Here is a 23,739-nt window from a genome sequence, read left to right on the forward strand (position 1 = left end):
AGAATTGCAATAAATAACTCTATGTAGGGTGTCCTCAGGGGTTTCTATTTCCTGAATGAGTTCCTACTAGTACAGAAGCTCCTCACATTTTAATGTCAGAGACGACCTCATTCAGGTACCCTCAGAAATTCCCTCAAACGCACAGGAAGTTAGAGGTCAGGAAAAAACAGGGAACCGTGATTAATGTCCAAATAGAAACTTCTTTCTCATCACATAGAAAGGGAACTGAAAGTCTGTTCTAAAGACTCCCCAATTTAGTAATCTCAGGAAGAGAACCAATCAGTGCTTTAGGACTGAATGACATCATACGTTGCTGGGCAACACTTGGGTTGAAGGTGCTATTATAAGATGAAAAATGCAAAGATGTGTAGTCTCTGAGTTTGCTATGCATTTATTGAGCGTCTTGTAAGAACAAGCCATTATGGCAGCCAGCAAAGGGCAGGCATGGAAAGGTCATTCTTGGTTAAGTGTCATGACAGGAGGTTGGGATAGAGTCTGCAGTATAAGACCACATGATAAGCAGCGACTTACTCTGTAGAACTCTCATCTGGCTCATTCCACTATCTTCAGAAAGCACAGTCCTCAACAATGTTAAGGCAGAACTGTTCGTGCATCCTCCCAGGGATATAGAAGTCCCTATCAGAGGATGTTCAAAATTCTTAGTTACAATCAACCATGTATAGAGTGTTGACTCATGAATTGTGAGGAGAGTTGTAGGGCAGGGTAAGGCCTCAGCAGTGTAGAAAAGAGTGTGAACTATCCACCCTAAGTATATATTGAGATCTTAAGCGGTGAACTCACCATCTCATGAGCTGTGGCACTGCCAGATCTCTCCTCCTTGGAAGTATCTGGATCCCAGCTACTTTTCTGGGTGGTTTAACAATTTTTCTGGGTGGTTTAACAATTTTTCTACTTTGCTATATTTTCAAAAACATGAAGGTCCATCAACATGACATAACTTTCTGTATTCTCAATGGTGAGCATCAAAATAAATTCTTTGAATCAGAACTTTCATCACGAGGAAAGAATGGTAAAGCATTCCTGCAGGTTATTATCTTTAATCTTCCAGTTAAAATAAGCTCTGCCCTGTATATATATATAGATATTCATCTATCTGAGTCTTCAAAAATAAGTGTGTGCCCAACAGTCTTCTCCAATCTTGAGTGATATGTGAGTAATAAGAATTAGGAGTAGGCTCTCTCTTTCCAATCTACTGTCTCCAGTAACCACAACCTATGTTCCAAGGTACAGCTTTCCATCTCTCTCCAGCTTTGGGTGTGTTGGAGCTCAGTTTCTCCTCCAGGGTTCTCTATATACTAAAGAGCCAGGGATCTCAAGCTCTTGGACAGAATTGGCCACCTTGGAGTTTAAGACACTTGAGGAGAATCCAAAAAGTGGCATCTTAAGTGAAGCTCTGTCATTCAGCACTGCCAAGATTCAGGCATTCCTCATAGCCTGACACTGTACCTTGTCTTTATATGACCTGTTGTCCCTTAAATAAATTCCCCAGCTGTCACAGCACAGAACCATGATTGGCCATTAACTCTTACCTTAGGATATTCCCATTGATTCTATTCTCACTAATGTGCTTCAGGTAAATCCCTTTCTAGAACTTGGCTTGAGTTGGAAGAGTCTGTGGATGATTGCCCACTATTCTTAAAATCTCAGTTTTTCATTCTTTTTGTTTGGTTGTGAGTTTGTTTGGTTAATTAAGAAGTTTCTTTTCATCTGATGCACAAAGCTTCTCCTTTCCTGGACCCTTTGCAAGAGTCTTTCCCTTAGCAACAGCAGTGTCATCTCAAAAGATTTTTCTGATTGGCTGCAGCTCAACTGATTTTAAATTTTTAATCAGTCAGACTCTATGACACCCTACATTCTCTTTTCTCATATTCCTGTCTGTTCTAATCCACCTTGAGCTCTCATCGAGACACTGACCCTCATCGAGACACCAAAGAAGAAAATGGCCATAACCAGGGTCCCAATATTAGGACTTTTCATCACTACCCTGATCAGCCTACAGGAATCGTGGGCTATTAAAGGTAAGTGCTGAGAGAGTTCAAAACTAGGAATAAATAAGTTCTGAGAGCTTTGGAGAAACGAACTGTGGACGTTTGCAAGACAGTCTTTATAATGAAAGAGAAATGTGACAGGTGTTATGTGGGTCTAACTCTAGAATTATAATAATTTGTAATTGGAAGAGTTCTCTCCTCACCATGAATTGAAGTAAGTAAAACCAAGAAATATAACTAAAACTAGAGGAGCAAAATTGAACTGTGTTCTGATTCATGCTATTGACTTTGATATAAACCAAACTTGCAGGGAGATATTTTCTGACAGGCATTAACAAGTTAACTTTCTGTACTTTCATTTTTCATTCCTGGAAAATTAGTAAAAGTTAAAACCTCTAGTAATTTTGTGAGGATTAAATCAGAAAAACAATATCAGAATTTCTTGGCACCTGTTCTAAGCTATTTTTACCTTGGTAGCTATTTTTTGGCCTATGAATCCCAGCAGCCTATTTGGAGCACAGACATTATATTGAAGACTATTCGAAAGGAAAGCCATCAAAAAGCAACCATCTACCCAAGGGAGGGAGAAGGGCAAGTATGCTGATATGAGTCGCATTTAATGGACAGCCTCTTGGGACAGTAACAGCCCCAATTAGAATGGAACTTACAGGGCCTTTTGGTCACTATGGCTTAATAATATTTCCAGAGAGTGGAAAAATGAGAAAGAAATGAAGAGTCTGATGTTATTCTCTCCCATCTTCAGAGCAAATATTGTGTGGGTTTATTATGAAAAAATATTCCTCACCTGGAGTGACCCCCAAAGAGGGTGACAAGGTGGTAGATAGACTGGAAATAAGTAAAGACTCACGATGACAGCTGTAGGTTTCTATTGCCCAGAAAGAGCCATATATGGGGATGCCTTCCATAAAGGATAAGTTCCCTGGAGTGAAAAGAGGAAGTTAGTGTGTGTGTGTGTGTGTGTGTGTGTGTGTGTGTGTGTGTGTGTGTGTTTATAGCTGCAAATGCGAAATAAATCCCTACCTATCAATGTACAGTTGGAGTTTAAAACCCACCTCTCATTTGCATACACCACAAAGGCAACATACTATTCAATTGTAGCTTTGTTATTTGAAATCAATTATTCCTTTAGTACAGATTATTCTCCCTGTCAACCATAATAGAATGTGTCCCTTAATGACAGTCTAATTTAAAGATCTTTAAGATATAATGGAATGGTGATGAGGTCAATCCAAATATAATCATCCCCTCAGAGGGATGCAGGATGTGGGTATGGATACAGGAAAGTCAGTGCTCTACAATGCTACAAGGTCTCACACTTAATTATTTGGGTACCATCATCTCCATTCATACATTTCATGGCTCTGGCCCTTAAATACAAAGCTATTTCTGATGCTAAAGTACTTGCTGTGGTCCTGATGATATACTAAGAAATTGCTTAAAGCTAGTCTCATTTCATCTTAAAAACAAACGCAGCATAGAAACAAAACCACAGTACAATCTAATGAAAAACCTACATACAAGTAGATAAAGTGATCTACTCAAGATCACTAGGTAGCTGAATGAGAGTTTGAGATTTAATTTGATTTCAAGTTCATACACAACTTTTTAAACAGTGTTTCTCTCTTCTTAGAGCTGCAGTGCTCTGAGACATGCCCTGGGATTCTGGCTTAAGGAGATTTAATTTCTAGGTCAAGAGTGTGAGGGAACATTTGTCTTGTAAGAGCTGCTACTGGATTTCTAAAGAGGGAATCATTTCTCAGTCAGTAACATGGAATCAAACAAAAGCTCCATGGAACTCCGGGTTTTCAGCCCTCATTTTCTTCAGCCCACACACTGTCCCTTTGCTTCTCCACCCCTAGCTCTGCTCAACATGAATGTCCTCCCCGCAGGCCTTGTCCTTCAACTCATCCCTCCTCTCCATCACTCCTCCTTCCCACGTGCCCCTCTCTTTCTACCACCCCTGCCCACATATGTGCATCTCACATCCTGGGTTCTTCTCCATCTTCCTCTCCTGGTTCCCACCCTGACCCCCTTTCTTGTCTTTTCAGAGGACCATGTGATCATCCAGGCTGAGTTCTATCTGAACCCTGAGCAATCAGCCGAGTTTATGTTTGACTTTGATGGTGATGAGATTTTCCACGTGGATATGCAGAAGAAGGAGACGGTGTGGCGGCTTCCAGAATTTGGACATTTTGCCAGCTTTGAGGCTCAGGGTGCCCTGGCCAATATGGCTGTGATGAAAGCCAACCTGGACGTCATGACAAAGCGCTCCAACAACACCCCAAACACCAATGGTACCTCTGCTCCAGTCCTCCTAGACTTGGGAATTGTAGCTTTAAACAGATGCTTGAGCTCTTTGTTTTTTTGTTACTGAGACGTTCCCCTCAGGGCCTTTTCTTGTCGTATGCAAACCCCACATTCTTATGCCACCGGAGCAAGAACGAGTTTTCTCCTTTCTTGACGTGGCAACCACAGTCTCTCATAAAGCCTTTGCCCTGAGTCCATGCTGGGGGAGCCAGGAATGAGGTCCTTGAATACGTTATGCCCAGTACTGGTTCCCTTTTCATGGGGGAGGGAATAAGAGCTGGGTATCTGAGACCATGGCATAGATTCCCAAGACAGTTTCAGCTGCTATGTCAGCCTCGGTGGGAGGAAGAGGGGCAGGGCTAAGCAGGGAAGGCTAATTTCTGTCGCTTGTCTCCCAGTTCCTCCAGAAGTGACTCTGCTCCCAAACAAGCCTGTGGAACTGGGAGAGCCCAACACACTCATCTGCTTCATTGACAAGTTCTCCCCACCCGTGATCAGTGTCACATGGCTGCGAAATGGCAGACCTGTCACTGATGGAGTGTCACAGACGGTCTTCCTGCCCAGGGATGACCACCTTTTCCGCAAGTTCCACTACCTCCCCTTCCTGCCCACAACAGAGGATGTCTATGACTGCAAGGTGGAGCACTGGGGTCTGAATGAGCCTCTTCTCAAGCACTGGGGTGAGAACCGCCCTTCAGTCTCCTTTACTTCATTGCTCCCCCTGTGACGCATGTGTCTGGCCCTTAGGGACCCCGAGGATCTGCTTCACAACTGCTCCAGTTCTGGTTTCTGGTCTTCTCCCATTGCTCTGCTTTCCCCTCTTCTCGTCTGTAATTCCCTGACATCGTCCTGTCTTCCTCTCATTTAATTGATGAAAAAAAAAAATATTCTTTTGATTAAGTATCATATATTTTGTGCTAAGTGCTGCTCCCTACCACATGCATTTCTTATGTACTCTGACTTATTTTTCCCCAGAATATGAAGCTCCAGCCCCCCTCCCAGAGACGACAGAGAATGCGGTGTGTGCCCTGGGCCTGATTGTGGCTCTGGTGGGCATCATTGCAGGGACCATCTTCATCATCAAGGGCGTGCGCAAAGCCAACACTGTTGAAGGCCGAGGGCCTCTGTGAGGCACCTGCAGGTGAGTCTGCTGTGGTCAGAGGATGACATCTCTGGAATGATTCAAGCAGAGGAAAAGAGTGAGGAGAAGGACATGTGATGCCTTTAAAGGAAAACCATCCCAGAAGTCATGGCTCCTGATTTATCACACTGGACAGAATCAGACATTGTCATCATCTGATATTCCAAAGCCCTGCATTCCTACACCCTATTCCATACGTGTCACCAGAGATCATGCCTTCAGTCTTGGAAACTATCTCCAGTACCCAAAATAGTTGTTTCACATTAAAGTAGTGAGTCCAATGATCTGGGAAAGCCAACCTCAAAATTACAACACTTCCTGGCTTTATATTTCCTGAGATAAGACATCAGCTTTGAAGCATTTCCAGAACATCACTTTTTGGGGGTTTAGGGTAACTGTATGAAGTGGAAATCTCTTGGAGACCCATGTCTGCTTTTGCCCCTCCATTCTGAGAAAAAAAAAGGGGGGGTGTCAGAAGATCTAAGAGAAAGTGAAACATGGCCTGCTCCTTCATTCTTTCAGGGAAGGTAGGAAATAGCAGTTCATGTTGGAAAGGTTGCATTTATGAGAGGTCATACAAATATTAAGAGACTTTTCCAAAGTCAGGGGTTAAGGAGTAGAGTAAAGAATCTGAAGATAAGAGCTCAAAATATTCATCTTAAACTCTATAGTAACTATGTGTGTTCTGCTACAGGTAACGGACTTTGTTAGAGAGAAGATCAATGAAGATATTTCTGCCTTAATAGCTTTACAAACTCAGCAATTCTCCAACTGTTCACCTCACTGAAGACAACCATGCTTCAGCACTTCCCAGTCCTTTACTTACGCTAAGAGTAAGATGCCTTCCACAATCTCCAGGTTCTAATGTCTAGTTATTCCCTATCTACTGCTCCTTCTTGTATTGGTTTTCCCTCCATTCTCCACTGTCTTCTTATTATCACCATGTAATGCCTTTGGAATAGACCCCATAGGATCCTTTTCTTTCCCTGCTATGGAACCTTTGGGAAGTTCTATGGGGGCATCTCCTGTATACTTATTACTTGGAGTTTCTTCTAAATGTGATTGTAATTTTTCTGAATACAGTAAACTTCAAGTGGGTCTCAGGTTGAAGTTTTTGGTGTGTGAGTCAGTTCTTCATGGAGGCTGGGAAATATAGGTCATCCTTTCATCCTGAAATGTCTAAATGGTGAATGTATCTATAGGCTTTATCGTTAATCAGAAATATCCTAGTTCATTAGAGCTCTAATCTCATTTGGAGGATCTGCCAGCAATCCAGTTGTCGTGGTCTGGTCCTCATCTGGAAAACACTAGAGTAAGGTTTATTTGTTGAGAGATGACTTAACAAAAAGTCCATAGTCTGGTTTGGATTCTTATGCCTCTGAATCAATGAGATATTTGGATCATGAATAGAGTGAATCTCAAACCTTAAGGCAGATTCTGATAGTGGAGGACACAGATGGTGGGGAACAGATGGTGGTGGAGTGGTGGGCACGACAGAAGCACATGCATATACGTAAGAGGGTTGGCACAGCAGCACCATGCATTTTAGGCTTAAGGAAGGGTAAGATTGGACACTGAGGGTTGGCATTGTCTATTTTCTCAACATGCATGTGTGTGTGCTAAGTCGCTTCAATCATGTCCAACTCTGTGCAACTCTGTGGACTGTCACCCCCCAGGTTCTTCTGTCCATGGGGATTCTCCAGGCAAGAACACTGAAGTGGGTTGCCATGCCCTCCTTCAGAAGATCTTACTGACCCAGGAATCAAACCTACGTCTTTTGTCTTGTATGTCTCCTGCATTGGCAGGTGGATTCTTTATCACAAGCACCACCTGGGAAGCCCTTTTCTTAACACATGGTGGTGGTGGTTTTGTTGCTAAGTTGTGTCCAACTCTTGCAACCCCATGGACACAGGAGCCTGCCAGGCTCCTGTGTCCATGGGATTCTCCAGGCAACATTACTGGAGTGGGTTGCCATTTCCTTCACCAGGGGATCTTCCCAAACCAGGGATCAAACCCAGGTCTCCTGCATTGCAGGCAGACTCTTAACCTTATTTTTATATAAACTTTATCTTTTCTTAACATAGACTGAAGCTAATTTGCATCACATTGAATTATTATGAAAATAAATAAATAAAAATGCAAGCAAATTTAGATATCATGCTTAGTGATAGTAATATTCCATATATTATAAATTCCACTATTTTCTTCAAAGTTTTAAGAGAAGCAAAACAAAAGCAAGCCAAAGCAAGGCAGCATGACCTCGAAAGGATAGCAGAATATGCCACCACAAAATATGCCTCTTTGGCATAAAGATTATTTTGAGCCAATAGGTGATTTTAAATAATAGAACTTAAATTATTTGTTGCCCACAGGAGTCTACTATAGTAAATACTTCTGGTTTAGTAGAAACTCAGATACGAAAAATTAAGCCACTTGGCTAAAAGAGATTAATCCCTCTTCCCATGAAGTATTTTATTTGGTACCAAATTTCAGTCTCTGGGTATTTTCCTTCTGATAGTTATCAGTTGTCCCGCTGATGAGCTGTGTTCTCTCAAGGGTCTTACAGGTATTCACGGGAACTCCAATGCGGTATTACATCGGATGATCTCATCGTGCCTTTAGAAACAGGAGCATGAACAATAGGATGAGCAGCAGAAAAAACTTCTTCAAACCTGATTTTGTAACCTCTCAATTTCACAGTGAAATGAGTTACCCTAGTGATGACTGAGAGTGCGCTAGGAACAAATATCGAAACGTGAGAGGAGGCCCCAAAGGGGGGAAACTGTTAAAGTGATTACACAAGGAGGCCATTAGACTGAGGTGGCGCAAATGCCTTGGTAACCGACATAAGCAAGCCTAAACCCAAGTCAGTTCTAATACCTGTTAACGCACTCATATCCCAGAAAAAGAATTTAAGAACAACCAATCACAAACACCCACTTAACACTTTTTCAACTCAGGCAGCCACTTAAGTTATAGCTAGTCAAATAATTTTTTCTTTCCTTCTGCCTCAGTCCTATAAAAGTCTTTTCCCCAACCTGTGTTTGTCGAGTGCTCCTAACCACTTTTAATTTGGCACTGCTGGATTTGAGTTCATGGTCCCTCAAACAAACTCTTGAAAACATTTTGGTGGGCCCCAGCTCATCTGATTATAAATGATGTTGTATATTTAATTTTTGTTTAATGGCTTCATTGCCAAGTAGATTTTTTTGGTTGGTTTTTAATTCTTCAGCCTTGATGAACTTTCTTGTTATTTGTAGCAGGGTTTTTTGGGGGGTGGGGAGCGTACCTTGGAATCAAGAAAATGATACCATTCATGATAGCATCCAGAAGATGACAATTAGCAAGGAATAATATGATAAAAATGAGTAAGATTTCTATAGTTAAAACTACAAATCATTAGGAGAAATTAATGGATCTACATAAATGATTAGAATATAAAGTTTGGAGACAGTAGGAGTAAATATTTGAAAGATATCAATTGTTGGTAAATCTATATTCAGTAAAAAAAAAAAAAGATGGGGAAACAATGGGAACAGTGAGAAACTTTGTTTTGGGGGGCTCAAAAATCACTGCAGATGGTGATTGCAACCATGAAATTACAAGATGCTTGCTCCTTGGAAGAAAAGCTATGACCAACCTAGACAGCATATTAAAAAGCAGAGACAGTACTTTGCCAACAAAGGTCTGTCTAGTCAAAGCTATGGTTTTTCCAGTAGTCATGTATGGATGTGAGAGTTGGACTATAAAGAAAACTGAGTGCTGAAGAATTGATGCTATTGAACTGTGGTATTGTAGAAGACTCTTGAGAATCCCTTGGACTGCAAGGAGATCCAACCAGCCCATCCTAAAAGAAATCAGTCCTGAATATTCATTGGAAGGACTGATGCTAAAACTGAAGCTCTAATCCTTTGGTCACCTGATGCGAAGAACGGACTCATTTGAAAAGACCCTGATGCTGGGAAAGATTGAAGACAGGAGGAAAAGGGGATGACAGAGGATGAGATGGTTGGATGGCATCACCAACTTGATGGACATGGGTTTGGGCAAGCTCTGGGAGTTGGTGATGGACAGGGAAGCCTAGTGTGCTGCAGTCCATGGGGTCACAAAGAGTCGGATATGACTGAGCGACTGAACTGAAATGAAAAATCTCATTAACATCATGGGAAGGGATTTTGCTTGCTTGATTCCTTGCTAGTTTTATTTCTTCAGTGTTTTGGGGTTTTGGTGGTTGTAGTGATGGTATGGGAGGACTGCCAACCTGATATTAAAAGTTCACATGTAAATACTATAGTCTTAGATTAGCCAATAAAATTTTGAAAAATTAGGAAAAAAGCTGGAAGAAATAAATACAAGATAATGAAAGCTATATGAGTTAATGTTGTTATATATTAATCTAGGGTGGTATTGGCTCAAGTATAGACAAACTGCACAACAGAACAAAAAAGAAATTCTAGAAACAGAGCCACTCACAAACACAATGCTCTGGTCTATAGTGAGACTGCAGAGCAATGGAGGAAAGAGTGTCTTTTCAATCAATGCCACTAGGTCATTTGAATATTTAAGAAAAGTTACTATGACACATACTCAAATGTCAATAAAAAACAATTTCAGATGGATTGAACAAATTTAGTAAAATTTAACATTTAAGCAAACCAGGCATTGGATTTTAATTGCTGGATAATCTAAATTTCTTTATCAGATGTACGGCTACACAGATTGTCTATTTTGAGTCAGTTTTGGTAAATCATATAAGGTAAATCATATGGGCTTTCCTGGTGGCTCAGAAGATAAAGAATCTGCCTGCAATGTGGGAGACCTGGGTTTGATTCCAGGATTGGGAAGATTCCCTGCAGAAGGAAATGGCAACCCACTCTACTGTTCTTGCCTGGAGAATCCCATGAACCAAGGAGCCTGGTAGGTTATAGTCCATGGGGTCACAAAGAGTCGGACACAACTAAGTGACTAACACACTTTCATGTGGTAGATTAAAGAAGACTACAAATTCTTTGGCATTTGTCTCATGAAGACATAGATTATATATCCCTTTCCCATAAATCTGGACTGACCTCTACTCCCTTAGATCATTAGAATGTTATGGAAATGACTTCACACACATTTTGAGGCTAAGTTTGACTTCCCTCTCTTGGGAGTCCTGAGCCATCAGGCAAGACGTTTGTCTTCATTGCTGATGGGGCCGCATGCGACTTCATGCAGAGGGACAGTGTGTCCAGTGACCCAGAGGAGCCTCCAGAGGACCCCAGCCCCAGTCACTGTCTGATTGTAGCCACGCCAGAGACCTTCCGTGAAAACCACACACTAAGCCCAGTCGGCTCCCTGAACAGAGAACAATCCTCAAACAGCTGTAGTTTTAAGTCACTAAGTTTGGGATGATTTGTTACACAGAAATAGATCATAAAATGTAATGTTTTTCAGTGAATTTCACCTAAAATATCAAATTCACTGGCACAAAGTTCTTTATATTGTCCCATACATGGAACAACAGACTAGTTCCAAATAGGAAAAGGAGTACGTCAAGGCTATATATTGTCACCATGCTTATTTAATTTATATGCAGAGTACATCTTGAGAAACGCTGGGCTGGATGAAGCACAAACTGGAATCAAGATTGCTTGGAGAACTATCAATAACCTCAGATATGCAGATGATACCACCCTTATGGCAGAAAGTGAAGAAGAACTAAAGAGCTTCTTGATAAAAGTGAAAGAGAGTGGAAGAGTTGGCTTAAAGCTCAACATTCAGAAAACGAAGATCATGGCATCTGGTCCCATCACTTCATGGCAAATAGATGGGGAAACAGTGGAAACAGTGGCTGACTTTATTTATTTATTTATTTATTTGGGCTCCAAAATTACTGCAGATGGTGATTGCAGCCATGAAATTAAAAGACACTTACTCCTTGGAAGGAAAGTTATGACCAACCTAGACAGCATATTAAAAAGCAGAGATATTACTTTGCAACAAAGGTTCGTCTAGTCAAGGCTATGGTTTTTCCAGTGGACACATATGGATGTGAGAGTTGGACTATAAAGAAAGCTGAGTGCTGAAGAATTGATGCTTTTGAAGTGTGGTGTTGGAGAAGACTGTTGAGAGTCCCTTGGACTGCAAGGAGATCCAACCAGTCCATCCTAAAAGAGGTCAGTCCTGGGTGTTCATTGGTAGGACTGATGTTGAAGCTGAAACTCCAATCCTTTGGCCACCTGATGCGAAAACCTGACTCATTTGAAAAGACCCTGTTGCTGGGAAAGATTGAGGGCAGGAGAAGGGGACGACAGAGGATGAGATGGTTGGATGGCATCACCAACTCAATGGACATGGGTTTGGGTGGGCTCCAGGAGTTGATGATGGACAGGGAAGCCTGGCGTGCTGCGGTTCCTGGGGTTGCACAGAGTCGGACACAACTGAGCAACTGAACTGAACTGAACTGAGTATTTTTTTAATGTCTGAAGGCTCTTTAGGAATATTTTTGCATTCTGGATATTAATAATTTGTAATTTAGATTTTTTCCCTATTTTTAGCCACCTTATAGGTGATTTATTTAAAAAATGAAAGAAAGAAAGGAGACCTAGTTCTGTTTATCATGCATTTAGTTTCAATTGCATTAATTTTCTCTTTATTATTTCATTTCTTCTATTTTCTCGGTTAAATTTACTTTTCCTAGATTCTTCAGTTAAAAGCTTAGATCTCTGAATTTTATGTGTTTTTATTTTCATATAAATATAAATATACATTTATATTTTAAATCTATAAATTTCCCTCTGGAGATTTTCCTCTGGAGATTGCTTTGGTTGTATATCATAAATTTTGAAAGTCTATTTTAACATTCCATTAGTTTTCTAATTTCTCATTGAATTTATTCTTTGATAAGCTATGGATTATTTAGAAGTTTATTACTTTACTTCCAAAAACTTGGCTATTATCTCAATTAAATATTCCTAATTACAGAATACAAAAAACTCCAGCTAAAACAAAGAAATGAAGTAAAGAAATCTACCGGACCCACACATGACTGAAATTCAGCATTAAAAATTAAAACTGTGATTGAATCTTGATGAAATTCTCTTGTTGGGGCTCAGGGAAGTCTGTCCCCAAATATGGCACAATGGTATGTTGATTATTTTGAATTAATGTTACTTATGAAGTGGCTAACACAAGAGACATTCTGACCCTCCTTTCTGTCTCCCTAAAAGCAGGAAATAATCTCTCATGCAAAAGATGTGATGGGGACAAAATAGATGATTAAATAGTTAATCCCAGTAGGGGGTTGTAAGTAAAAACTATGAGAGACCCCTGTTAGTTAATGATGACTTGAGAAAGCAGGTTCACTTAACCACAAAACCAAGCAGGCTTGCTTAGCAGCAAAACCATGCAGCAGTAGCCTAAGACATGCCCCCAAACAATAAAACAGTGGCGTCATAAGACCCACATCCTGCCCAGTGAGCTCAGGAAGTTAATGATCCCTAGGACATGCTTTCTGCACACATATAAAACATTCAATTGTTAACCAGCTTGACTACTTAGGGACAAGAAAACTCCTTCGCCTAACCTGGAGGAGGAGCTAATGATGAAAACAACATGTCTACTCAAGAAAGACAAAGAAGGTCTTCTCCCCCTCCCCTTTTCCTTTGATTATGAAATTGTAGCTCAGGAAGTTCTTGGGTCTGTCTGGGCATGTCTGGCTCGCCCGCCTGTAAACCTCAAAGGTGTCCTATTCTAGTAAATCACTTCTTATCTACCGCTTCGCTCTCTCACTGAATTCTTCTCTGCAGAGGCATCAAGGACTATGGTACCAGAGCTCTTTGGAGCCCTCTGAAATGACAACAATTGATTTAAATGGACACCCTGCTTCTGCAAGTAAGACACACTCAGCACCAGAGACAGGAATTCAACCAAGAAGTCTGTGTAAACAAATTTTGTTGCTTCTGTAATTTACTACCTCAAGCCCAAACTCTGTTCAGATTCTTCACTATTGCAGTGCTCTAAACCGAATTTTCTTGGTCCTATCAATTACTCACAAATGTGTTTCTTTGTCTAAAAAGCATAAAAGCCACCTGCTCTGGCCACTTCTTAGATTCTGTTTCTATGAGACTTCCATGCACATGAGTTAAAATTAGTTTCTTTTTCTTCTGTTAATCTGTCTTGGGTCAATTTTATTATTAGCTCTGCCAAAAAGAGCTAAAGACAGATAGAGAGGGAAATTCCCACCCCCATTTTTTTCTACTTTTTTTTTCCTTGAAAGCAGATGCTTCTCATTCCATGTTTATTTGAGAAAAGCTTTGTAAAGAAATGTCAGTAAAAGGTATTCAGATGCAAGGGAAGCTCTTAGGGTTGAATACAAAAGGGACCAGGAAAGAATGAAGATAAAGTACTGCCTCCAGTTCAGTTCAGTTCAGTTGCTCAGTCCTGTCTGACTCTTTGCCACCCCATGAATCGCAGCACACCAGGCCTCCCTGTCCATCACCAACTCCCGGAGTTTACTCAAACTCATGTCCATTATTGGTGATGCCATCCCCCCATCTCATCCTCTGTCGTTCCCTTCTCCTCCTGCCCCCAATCCCTCCCAGCATCAGGGTCTTTTCCAACGAATCAACTCTTCGCATGAGGTGGCCAAAGTATTGGAGTTTCAGCTTTAGCATCAGTCCTTCCAATTAACACCCGGGACTGACTGCCTTCAGTACTGGGGATTTCCAGGCCAAGGGTCAGGGGCTGAGGAAGCTATCAAGAAAGGCTATTTTCTGCAGGAGCAAACCTACAGAATCTCTTTGTGGATTAAAAGTGCAGGTAACGTTTCCATGCTGGAGAACAGCTGAAACAGATGGTTTTTCTTCTTATGAGTGTCATTGTATTCACTTCAGTTTAGGAGTCCTGCAGAAGACAAAGGAGAGCATTGTTTTACTAATTCTGCAAGCAGCTTCTTTTCCCCTCTTCCAAAGGGTCTCATGTTAAAGCAGTACTGTAAGAAGTGAGAAAAAATTCCTAAAAATCCCTAAGCTAAATCTACTTGAGAGAGCTGGCCTTTTACTAAGTGTCAAGAAGAAGTTTAGAATTCAAAACCTTTCTCATTATGTCTGTCTCCTGTCTTGTCATCTCTACGATCAATTCTAGGAGACCGTGTGTGTCTGTGTGTGTGTCTGTGTGTGTGTGTGTGTGTGTGTGTGTGTACATGGGTGTGCTTGTGCCTATGCACTCACTCAGTCGTGTCTGACTCTTTCCAACCCTAGGGACTGTAGTCCCCAGGCTCCTCTGTCCATGAAATTTTCCAGGCAAGAATACTGGAGTGTGTTGCTGTTAGGACCAAACTGAAGCCAGGACGGGCTCTAAGGGACAGGCCTGCAGGCAGTGTAGCTAGACCAATCAGAAAAATCCCCATAGACCCCGGCCCGCGCCAGACCCGAGCCAATCCAGATAGGGATGCGAGGTTTAAAAGTCCCCCGCGCGGTATGGTTTAACCAATCAGCTATGCTGTTAACAGAAACAAAGAACCGTCTGTATAAAAGTATATGTGATTCAGAGCTCAGAGCTCTGGCTTTATCCCACTGTGTCGGATGCAGCCAGGGCCCTGGCTCGAGCTAGTAATAAACCCCTTTATGCTTTTACATTGCTGTGGACGTCTTATTCTCTCAGTTTTGGGGACTTGGACTCTGGGCATAACATTGCTATTTCCTATTCCAAGGGATATTCCCGACTCAGGGATGAAACCCGTGTCTCCTGTGTCTCCTGCATTGGCAGGTAGATTCTTTACCACTGAGCCAGAGACCAAATCTATCTCTAAAAGAGGATTAAAGGGCATTACCTGTTGGCTGAAGTCCAGAGTGTCCTGGGAAACAGAAGGGAAGATATACATATTTACAAGATATGGAGGCAATTCTGTTACCAGATTCAATGTCCTCAGACCCAGAGCCCCATCTGAAATTTCTCGACACTGCAACCCACACCACATGGTGCCAGGGCAGAAAGGAGAGCAACCCTGAGAACTTGTGACCCATGAAGCTTCTGCCACACAAATCCAGTATAATTTCATCACCCTGGGTCTCTTCCTGCATTTGTCCCAGGATCTCCACCCCGAATCACCAAACATGTTAACCTTTCCCTTATCTCTACAGGTCATAACCTCTTATGTTTCAACTATAAGTAATCAAGGACTATTGATTTCTGGATTTCCAGGATTTCCAGGAAATCCAGAAATCAATAGAGGAAATAAAGGCTTTATACAGTGTCATTGAGACAGAGAACTGAGCAAAGCCATCTTTCTTCTTTTCAAAAAAAAGCCTGTGGGTGGGATCTCAGCTGCAAACAGACTCCTTACCTTTCTGATTCCTGAAGTGGGTGAACAGCCCCACCACAAGAAAGAGCAAACCCAGAACAAAGCCCCCTGTTCCACTCATCATCTTACTCTGAGCAGAGAAGACTATGTCCCTGAGAAAAGAAGATAGTTTTAGTGATTTTTATCTGAAATCCAACTTCGCTAGTTGAGACTCTGAGACTGAGAGTTTCAGGAATGAGGGAGCAAGCTGGAAGAACTAAAATAACTGACTGCTGCTAGAGAAAGAATGTAAAAATCACACTGAGTAGCTACAAGGTTCAGGTACTGACTCACTTCAATAGCACAGCCCTGACATAAGGTCATATGACTTCAATGCCATGATGGATGAGAAGTCAGGGATTGAATGAAGTTAAGTATCTTCTCTCAGATGACAGAGTAAGGCTAGACTCCTCTCAAGTCAGGAAAAGTGCCTACCTTAGAGAGGATGCGCTCTTCAAACAACAATGAACTCAGGGCAACAGTATCAGAAGTACAAGCCCAATCTAAGGCAGGGACAGGTGCCCAGGGCCATGCAGTGACCATGACTTGAGATTTCATGGAGCTTCAGATTGGGGACACCTCTTTTCTCCTTGTCAGGCAGAATTGCCTCCCCTGGGGTATAGGTATTTGGAGAAACTATCGCAGGATAAACTATTAGAGGATTTCTACCACAGGATATCACAGAGCTCCCCCAGTAACCTCAGCTGAAGGACAGGAGAACATGAGCAAATGAACACATGGTGTAGGGAGAGGAGACACCTGACCCTCAGGGGTAAGCAAGCCCCCTCCATGGTGGGTGAGGAACTTCCGAGATCAGTAAGCTTCTCACTCCATTCCACTGTGATAGGGCTCGTCTGGCTGGGGTGCTCCACTTGGGAGGTGTAGACCTCTCCACTCTGAGGAACTGTCTCAAGCATCACCATGGTCTGGAAGGTCCAGTCTCCATTCTGGATCAGGCCTGTGGAGATCACCCCAGCCTCCTCTTCCTGGCCTTTCCAGAACCACCTGACTTCAGCATGGCCCAGATAGAAACCATCCACAGAGCAGACCAGGAGGTCATGGTGCTGCAGGGGCTGGGTCTTTGCAGGATACACAGTCACTGTTGGTGCCCCTAGGAAAGAAAAGGCAGAGGGAATCAGTGAGGAAGGCAGAGTAAATCTCCCTGGCTGCCTTTTTGCCCCCAGTCTCTAGTCCCACGCTCCAGTCTTGGCAGACCTCTCTGAAAACTGGCCATGTGACCCAACAGGAATTAGAACCATGAGCCTAGACTTCAATTCTTACAACACGGGACTGTTAGATTTCAGAGGTGTGGAGGAAATTAATTTTGTTTTGTTTTCTCATAGCCCAAAAGAATTATTCATTATTGAACTGATGTGTTTACCAATCTTTGCAAGGTATTTAGGGTTGACTAAAAAATTAGTCATAACCTGTAAGTAGAGAGCTATTTTATTTGGTGGGAATGTTAAGGTATCTGAGCCTGGGAGACAGAATCTCAGTGGCCCTGAGAAAACTGTTCCAAGGTGGTGGGAGAGGGAGTCAGGCTATATACAACTTTGCAATGAAGAGGACAGGCAGTCTAAACATCAAAAATTTAGTGTTCTTCTATGTATGGGAAGATGCAAGAATCTTGGATTATTGAAGTCATTCCTTTCATATGCATCTGCGCTATCTGGGGCCAGCATCCTGCATATTTACAGAGATAGTTTTGTTTCTTAAATTCCCTTTGAGCCTTCCCACTCACACTAGACGGCTGAAAGCACTGGTGACTGTGACATCCTTAAGTTCCTTGTGTAGAGAGTGGCACTGCTTGTTAGCGTGGCTCAGAAATTCACATTTGAAGGGGCGGAATTGCAGATAGCTGTGACATTTCTTGCTCACTCATATGGCAGGAAATATTTCATTTGACAATAACATATTACTTAATGCATGATTTCTGGAGCCAGAGTGCCTGAGTTCAAATACTTGCACTGCTTTGCCCAACTATAAATGGGATAATAATACTAATATGTGTATTAGGGTTGTGTGAGGATTAATACACCTAAAACAATGGCTGGAACTTCGTTTTCAAAATCCTTTAGATATTTTTTTTTTAATTTATTTTTTTAATTTATTTATTTATTTTTAATTTTTACTTTACAATTCTGTATTGGTTTTGGCATAGATTGACATGAATCCACCACAGGTGTACATGTGTTCCCAAACAAGAAAACGTGATTCAAAGCAGTGTGGATAATTGGGGAACAGCTTGAGGTAGATGGGGAGATGGAGAAAAAAATTCCTGAGAATGCTACGCTCATACCTTAGAACACCCGAGAAAGTGATCTAACTCTGGGAAACAGGAATAGACAAAGGTAATTCTGAAGCTTTAGGAGTTGAGTCCCAAGAAAAGCCTGAGCTCTAAAGGAGAAGGAAAGGAGCAAATAGTCATTTATTTTTTAAAAAAGAACACGTGCAATTACACTCAGTTGATCAATTTCTCTCCTTTGCAAAATGAAGTGAAAGTGAAAGTGTTAGTCACTCAGTTGTGTCCAACTTTGCTACCCACTGGACAGCAGCTCTGTCCGTGGAATTCTCCAGACAAGAATACTGGAGAGGGTAGCCATTCCCTTCTCCAGGGGAACTTCCCAACCTAGAGTTTGAACCTGGGTCCCCCACATTGCAGGCACATTCTTTGCTGTATCAGCTACCAATGAGGCCCCCTTTGCAAAATAAGCAGTCTTTTTACTGAAGTGATCATTTTATAACAGTCTCTCTTTTTTTAAGCTGACGTTTGAGCTCAGGGTAGAGTCTGAGATTCATTAATATGCGCTCTTAGTGCCCAAGATGATCCCCACACCACCAGCCACAGTAAATACAATTATTTTTTTTTAAAGGTGAAAACTGTTGGAAAAGCGTTTTTATAATAACACAAAATGGCAAACTTAAGGCTGACAGCAAATTTTCATTAACAATTTTGCAGTATTTTATTAAATATAAATGTTTAAATTTCTAACATGGAAAATAACAAACAGAATCAAAATATAAACTACAAACAAGATAAAATACTGAACTGAATACCAGCAAAGTGTTTATTATAATGCATAGAGAATCCATAAAACCACCGAGAAAAACACAAAGATCTAAGAGATAATAAACTTTAAATAATTCTTAAAGTTGTAATAGATGTTTGCCAATAAATATATGAAAATGTTCAGGAACCTTAGAAATTAAAGACATATAAAATAAAAACAAAATGATATAAAATGTCAACTATTTGGCAATACTGAAAAAGATCTAACAAAGGGAAATGTGAGGTTAAATGTTCCCACTATAAAAAGAAGTAACATTAAACTACTTAAATACAACTGGCATTATAAAAATAGTAACATCAGTATGTTAAGTCAGTCAGTTCAGTCACTCAGTCGTGTCTGACTCTTTGTGACTCCATGGGCCGCAGCACGCCAGGCTTCCCCAAGAAAAGAAGAAAGTGAAGTCGCTCAGTCGTGTCCGACTCTTTGCAACCCCGTGGACTGTAGCCCGCCAGGCTCCTCTGTCCATGGGATTCCCCAGGCAAGAATACTGGAGTGGGTTGCCATTTCCTCCTCCAAGGGATCTTCCCGACCCAGGGATACCCAGGTCTCCTGCATTGCAGACAGATGCTTTATCCTCTGAGCCACCAGGGAAGCACTCCCAGAGCTTGCTCAAACTCATGTCCATCGAGTTAGTGATGCCGTCCAGCCATCTCATTCTCTGTTGTTCCCTTATCCTCCTGCCCCCAATCTTTCCCAACATCAGGGTCTTTTCAAATGAGTCAGCTCTTCACATCAGGTGGCCAAAGGATTGGAGTTTCAGCTTCAGCATCAGTTCTTCCAATGAATATTCAGGACTGATTTCCTTTAAGATGGACTGGTTGGATCTCCTTGAAGTCCAAGGTATGCTCAAGAGTCTTCTCCAACACCACAGTTCAAAAACATCAATTTTTTGGTGCTCAGTTTTTTTCACAGTCCAACTCTCACATCCATACATGACTACTGGAAAAACCATAGCTTTGACTAGACAGCCCTTTTTCTGCAAAGTAATGTCTCTGATTTTTAATATGCTGTCTAGGATGGTCAGGGCTTTTCTTCCAAGGAGCAAGCATCTTTTAATTTCATGGCTGCAGTCACCATCTGCAGTGATTTTGGAGCTCCCCAAAAATAACGTCTCTCACTGTTTCCATTGTTTCCCCAACTGTTCGCCATGAAGTGATGGGACTGGATGCCATGATCTTAGTTTTCTGAATGTTGAGTTTTAAGCCAAATTTTTCACTCTCCTCTTTCATTTTTATCAAGAGGCTCCTTACTTCTTCACTTTCTGCCATAAGTAAAAAAATATATAATTTGGAAAGGTGATTTCAAAATCATTTCAACCATGTAAAAATAATACATCCTAGGAAAACCTAAAAAGGAAGAAAGTTAGACCTAAAAGACGTCTCAGAAAGATTGGCAGGCAATTCTTTACCCCTGAGCAACCAAGGAAGCTCCTACCTTCTAAGATGATAAAATTTAATGAAAGTGATGAACAAAACCCAACCACAAGAGGATTAATTTTACACAGGAGTCAGAAATGTCAGAAGAACAGTGCGGAGTTCTAAAACAAAGAATAATCACATTAGAGTGTCAGAAGTTCCTGAAGAATGACATTTAAGATGTGAGCTAAAAGGTTATGTTGATATGAGCTAGAGGAAGAGGAGGTGTGTGTATGTCTGAGGGCAAAGGGAGGCATATTTTAGGTAAAGGTAATACCATGTGTAGCATTAAAGCTTAAAAGAGATGTACTTCTCTATGAAACCAGAAAAATAAAAATAAAAGCAGTTCACTGAAGCACAGAGATTGAGGGTGGAGACTAAAAGATTTCACTGGAAAAATCATAGGAACCAAGTGCTTAAAAGATTGTAGGTGATATTAGAAATTTGAATTTATGCTAAATGTAATGGGAAACTTTTGAAGAGTTTCAAGGAGATTAAAACCATGATCCCAATGCACTTCTACCTTTTCTGCATTTCCAAATCGAGAAAACCATATTTTTCTTAAAACAACAAAACAAAAGTACTTTGTGCCAGAGCTTGTTTAGCAAATCTGACTTGCTGGGGTGCATACTATGTCACTTCAGTCGTGTCCAATTCTTTGTGACCCTATGGACCATAACCCACCAGGCTCCTCTGTCCATGGGATTCTCCAGGCAAGAATACTGGAGTGGGTTGCCATGCCCTCCTCCGGGGGATATTCCCACCTCAGGGATGGAACCTTCGTCCCTTGTGTCTCCTGCATTGGTAGGTGGGTTCTTTACCACTTGCACCACCTGAGAGAAGTCAAATATGTCTCAGAGCTCTTAGAGGTTACATGTGCTTCTGTAGTTTTAATACACATTTGTTAAATATACATATATGTATAAATACATACACATATTTTATGTTTTGTCTTTAACTGAATTGTGAAAATGTCAGGAAGAGTTAAACAACTCTTGCTAAAAGTGCAATAACTAAATGAAGCCCTCTGATAGCATCAAAGGAATGAAAAGTAGAATTACTGCAGAAGTTTGAGGCATTTTCCTGAAAAACATTTGTGGCAGTCACCACTATTTGTGACTTGTAAAGTCAAGTTGATGAAAGTTAAGAAATTGTGATGATCAAAGACTCATGAAATTTTGAAAAACATTGCATAAGGCAAGAGATGAAAATGAAGATCTTGAACTTGAGCTCATTGAGTGGATTCAACAAGAAGGTGGTGAATTTATGCAACTGTCTTGTTTTGTTTTGTTTGGGCAATGAAACCAAACCAAACCATAAATAACTGTATTAAAAGATGAGTATGAGTCTAGAATTTTTAGAAGCAGCACAGCATAAGTAAAGTGTGTTTTCAGTCTCTACACTACTGACATTTGGACCAGATAATTATCTGTGACTGTGGGGGTGAGGGCTGTTCTGCACATTGTAGGATGTCTACCGTCATCCCTGGCTCTACCAACTAGATGTTAGAATAAACCTCTAGTATGACAGCCAAAAATGGACCCAGGTATTGCCAGTGGTTCTGGTAGGAAGGGGAGGGAAACGGGTGGGGAAAGGGAGGGAGGAGAGGCTTCTGACCACAACTGGTGTAAATGAACCCACCAGAAAAAAAAAATCTGTGGTCAAAAAAAAAAAAAAGCCACCATTGATTATGGTTCAGCAGAGAATTACATTTAAAAATCTGACAATATTTTATCTGTTGAAAATCTTGACCCTATGTGAAATTTCTATTTTTTAAGAGTCCTATCCTGCTGGAAAACTATTTTTTCCACAAAATAAATTTGTTAAGAACAAAGGTTTACCAATTTCTTTGCCTTGCCAACCAATTACCAAGTCATATAATTTATCCTTCACATCATATTCTCTCTTAATTTCTCTACCACTGTCCACTACTTATCCATAGTGGCAAATTATTATAGCCACAGGCATTTTATTCCTGTTCAGTGTTCCAACTAATTCATTTTCTAATTTGGTCTCCTGCTCCCAATAATGCAAGTGCATCAGATTGCCAGTCTTGGACAGACGTAGAACTCTTTGTAGTCAAGTCCTCTCAGAAAGTGGGAAACTAAGAATAAGATGACAGTCTCATTTAGACAGTTTACAAAAAAAAAAAAAAAAGTCAAGTCCTCAGATTTTAAGACCCTCACTTACAGGTGTATAGAACAGTCTTTTGGACTCTGTGGGAGAGGGAGAAGGTGGGATGATTTGGGAGAATGACATTGAAACATGTATAATATGGTATATGAAACGAATTGGCAGTCCAGGTTCAATGCAGGATACAGGATGCTTGGGGCTGGTGCACTGGGATGACCCAGAGGGATGGTACGGGGAGGGAGGTAGGAGGGGCGTTCAGGATGGGGAACACATGTACACCCGTGGCAGATTCTTGTTGATGTATGGCAAAACCAATACAATATTGTAAAGTAATTAGCCTCCAATTAAAATAAATAATTTTTTTAAAAGACCCTCACTTAGAAACAATGGCAGAGAAAAGGACACATTGGATCAGAACAGGTACATTTTACCATGCAGAAATTCCCTAAGTACCTTCTTTACAGAAAAGAAAGTTAGGTTCTCTTTTTAATGGGTGAAGTTGCTGTTCACTGTAGCACTGTTAGTCCAGTTCAGGTGTCCAACTTAAGGTTGCAGAGCTAGCAAATAAAAATACAGAATGTCCAGTGAAATTTGTAATTCAGATAAACTATCATTATTTAGCTGGAATTCAGATTTAACTGGGCATCCTATATTTTATTTGTCAACCCTAGCCCATCTTACTAATAAAATCTCAGAAGGAGCATATTGAATGCTTTCCTGTATTCTTCAACACAAACCCAGGACAGTCTGCACATAGTGTGAACCCTGATGGAATTTTTCAAATAAATGCAAAATGATTGTATATATTGGAACTAGCATTCCTTGCATACTCCTCACACACTAGTACATGTGAACCTCAGAAATTTTATCAGTAATTCAGACTTAATTAAGCCACTATTTACTAATCATAGTTCAGTTCAGTTCAGTTGCTCAGTCGTGTCCAACTCTTTGCAGCTCCATGAACCACAGCACGCCAGGCCTCCCTGTCCATCACCAACTCCCGGAGTTTATTCAAACTCATGTCCATTGAGTCGAGAAGCCCAAGCTATAGAATTAGGAAGTGTAATTTGGAACACGAGTTCGTCCACTTGGGTTTTTAACCTAAGTTAAAATGTCCAGAAGCTTAATGGATTTAACAATAGTATGTTCCACATAGGATATTGTTAAGTGTGAAGTTATTAATAAACAGTGACTCTTCCTAGTGCAGATCAAGTAAATATTCAATAAATATACTGACATTTTAATTTTATAACCCTTAAGAATGCAGGCTCAGAAGATATTCTTATTTTTTAACTTCCTGAAGTGAATAATATCCTCA

General features: G+C 41.0%; 2 protein-coding genes across 2 annotated transcripts; one reads left to right on the top strand and one right to left on the bottom strand.

The window, feature by feature from the left end:
* Nucleotides 1–1,838: 1,838 nt before the first annotated feature.
* LOC120870613 (mamu class II histocompatibility antigen, DR alpha chain) lies at nt 1,839–6,588 on the top strand. The gene is made up of 5 exons (XM_040250389.1): nt 1,839–2,039; nt 4,079–4,324; nt 4,736–5,017; nt 5,313–5,478; nt 6,173–6,588. The coding sequence occupies exons 1-4, from the start codon at nt 1,961–1,963 to the stop codon at nt 5,465–5,467; spliced, it is 762 nt and encodes a 253-aa protein (XP_040106323.1). The 5' UTR covers nt 1,839–1,960; the 3' UTR covers nt 5,468–5,478; nt 6,173–6,588.
* An 8,690-nt stretch (nt 6,589–15,278) lies between these two features.
* On the bottom strand, nt 15,279–21,751 carry LOC120869766 (DLA class II histocompatibility antigen, DR-1 beta chain-like). The gene is made up of 4 exons (XM_040249042.1): nt 21,693–21,751; nt 16,632–16,912; nt 15,806–15,907; nt 15,279–15,316 (listed from the first exon to the last, which is right to left on the bottom strand). The coding sequence occupies exons 1-4, from the start codon at nt 21,749–21,751 to the stop codon at nt 15,279–15,281; spliced, it is 480 nt and encodes a 159-aa protein (XP_040104976.1).
* Nucleotides 21,752–23,739: the final 1,988 nt, after the last annotated feature.

The sequence above is a fragment of the Oryx dammah genome, unplaced genomic scaffold (assembly GCF_014754425.2).
Source record: "Oryx dammah isolate SB20612 unplaced genomic scaffold, SCBI_Odam_1.1 HiC_scaffold_11, whole genome shotgun sequence".
Classification (NCBI taxonomy): Eukaryota; Metazoa; Chordata; class Mammalia; order Artiodactyla; family Bovidae; genus Oryx; species Oryx dammah.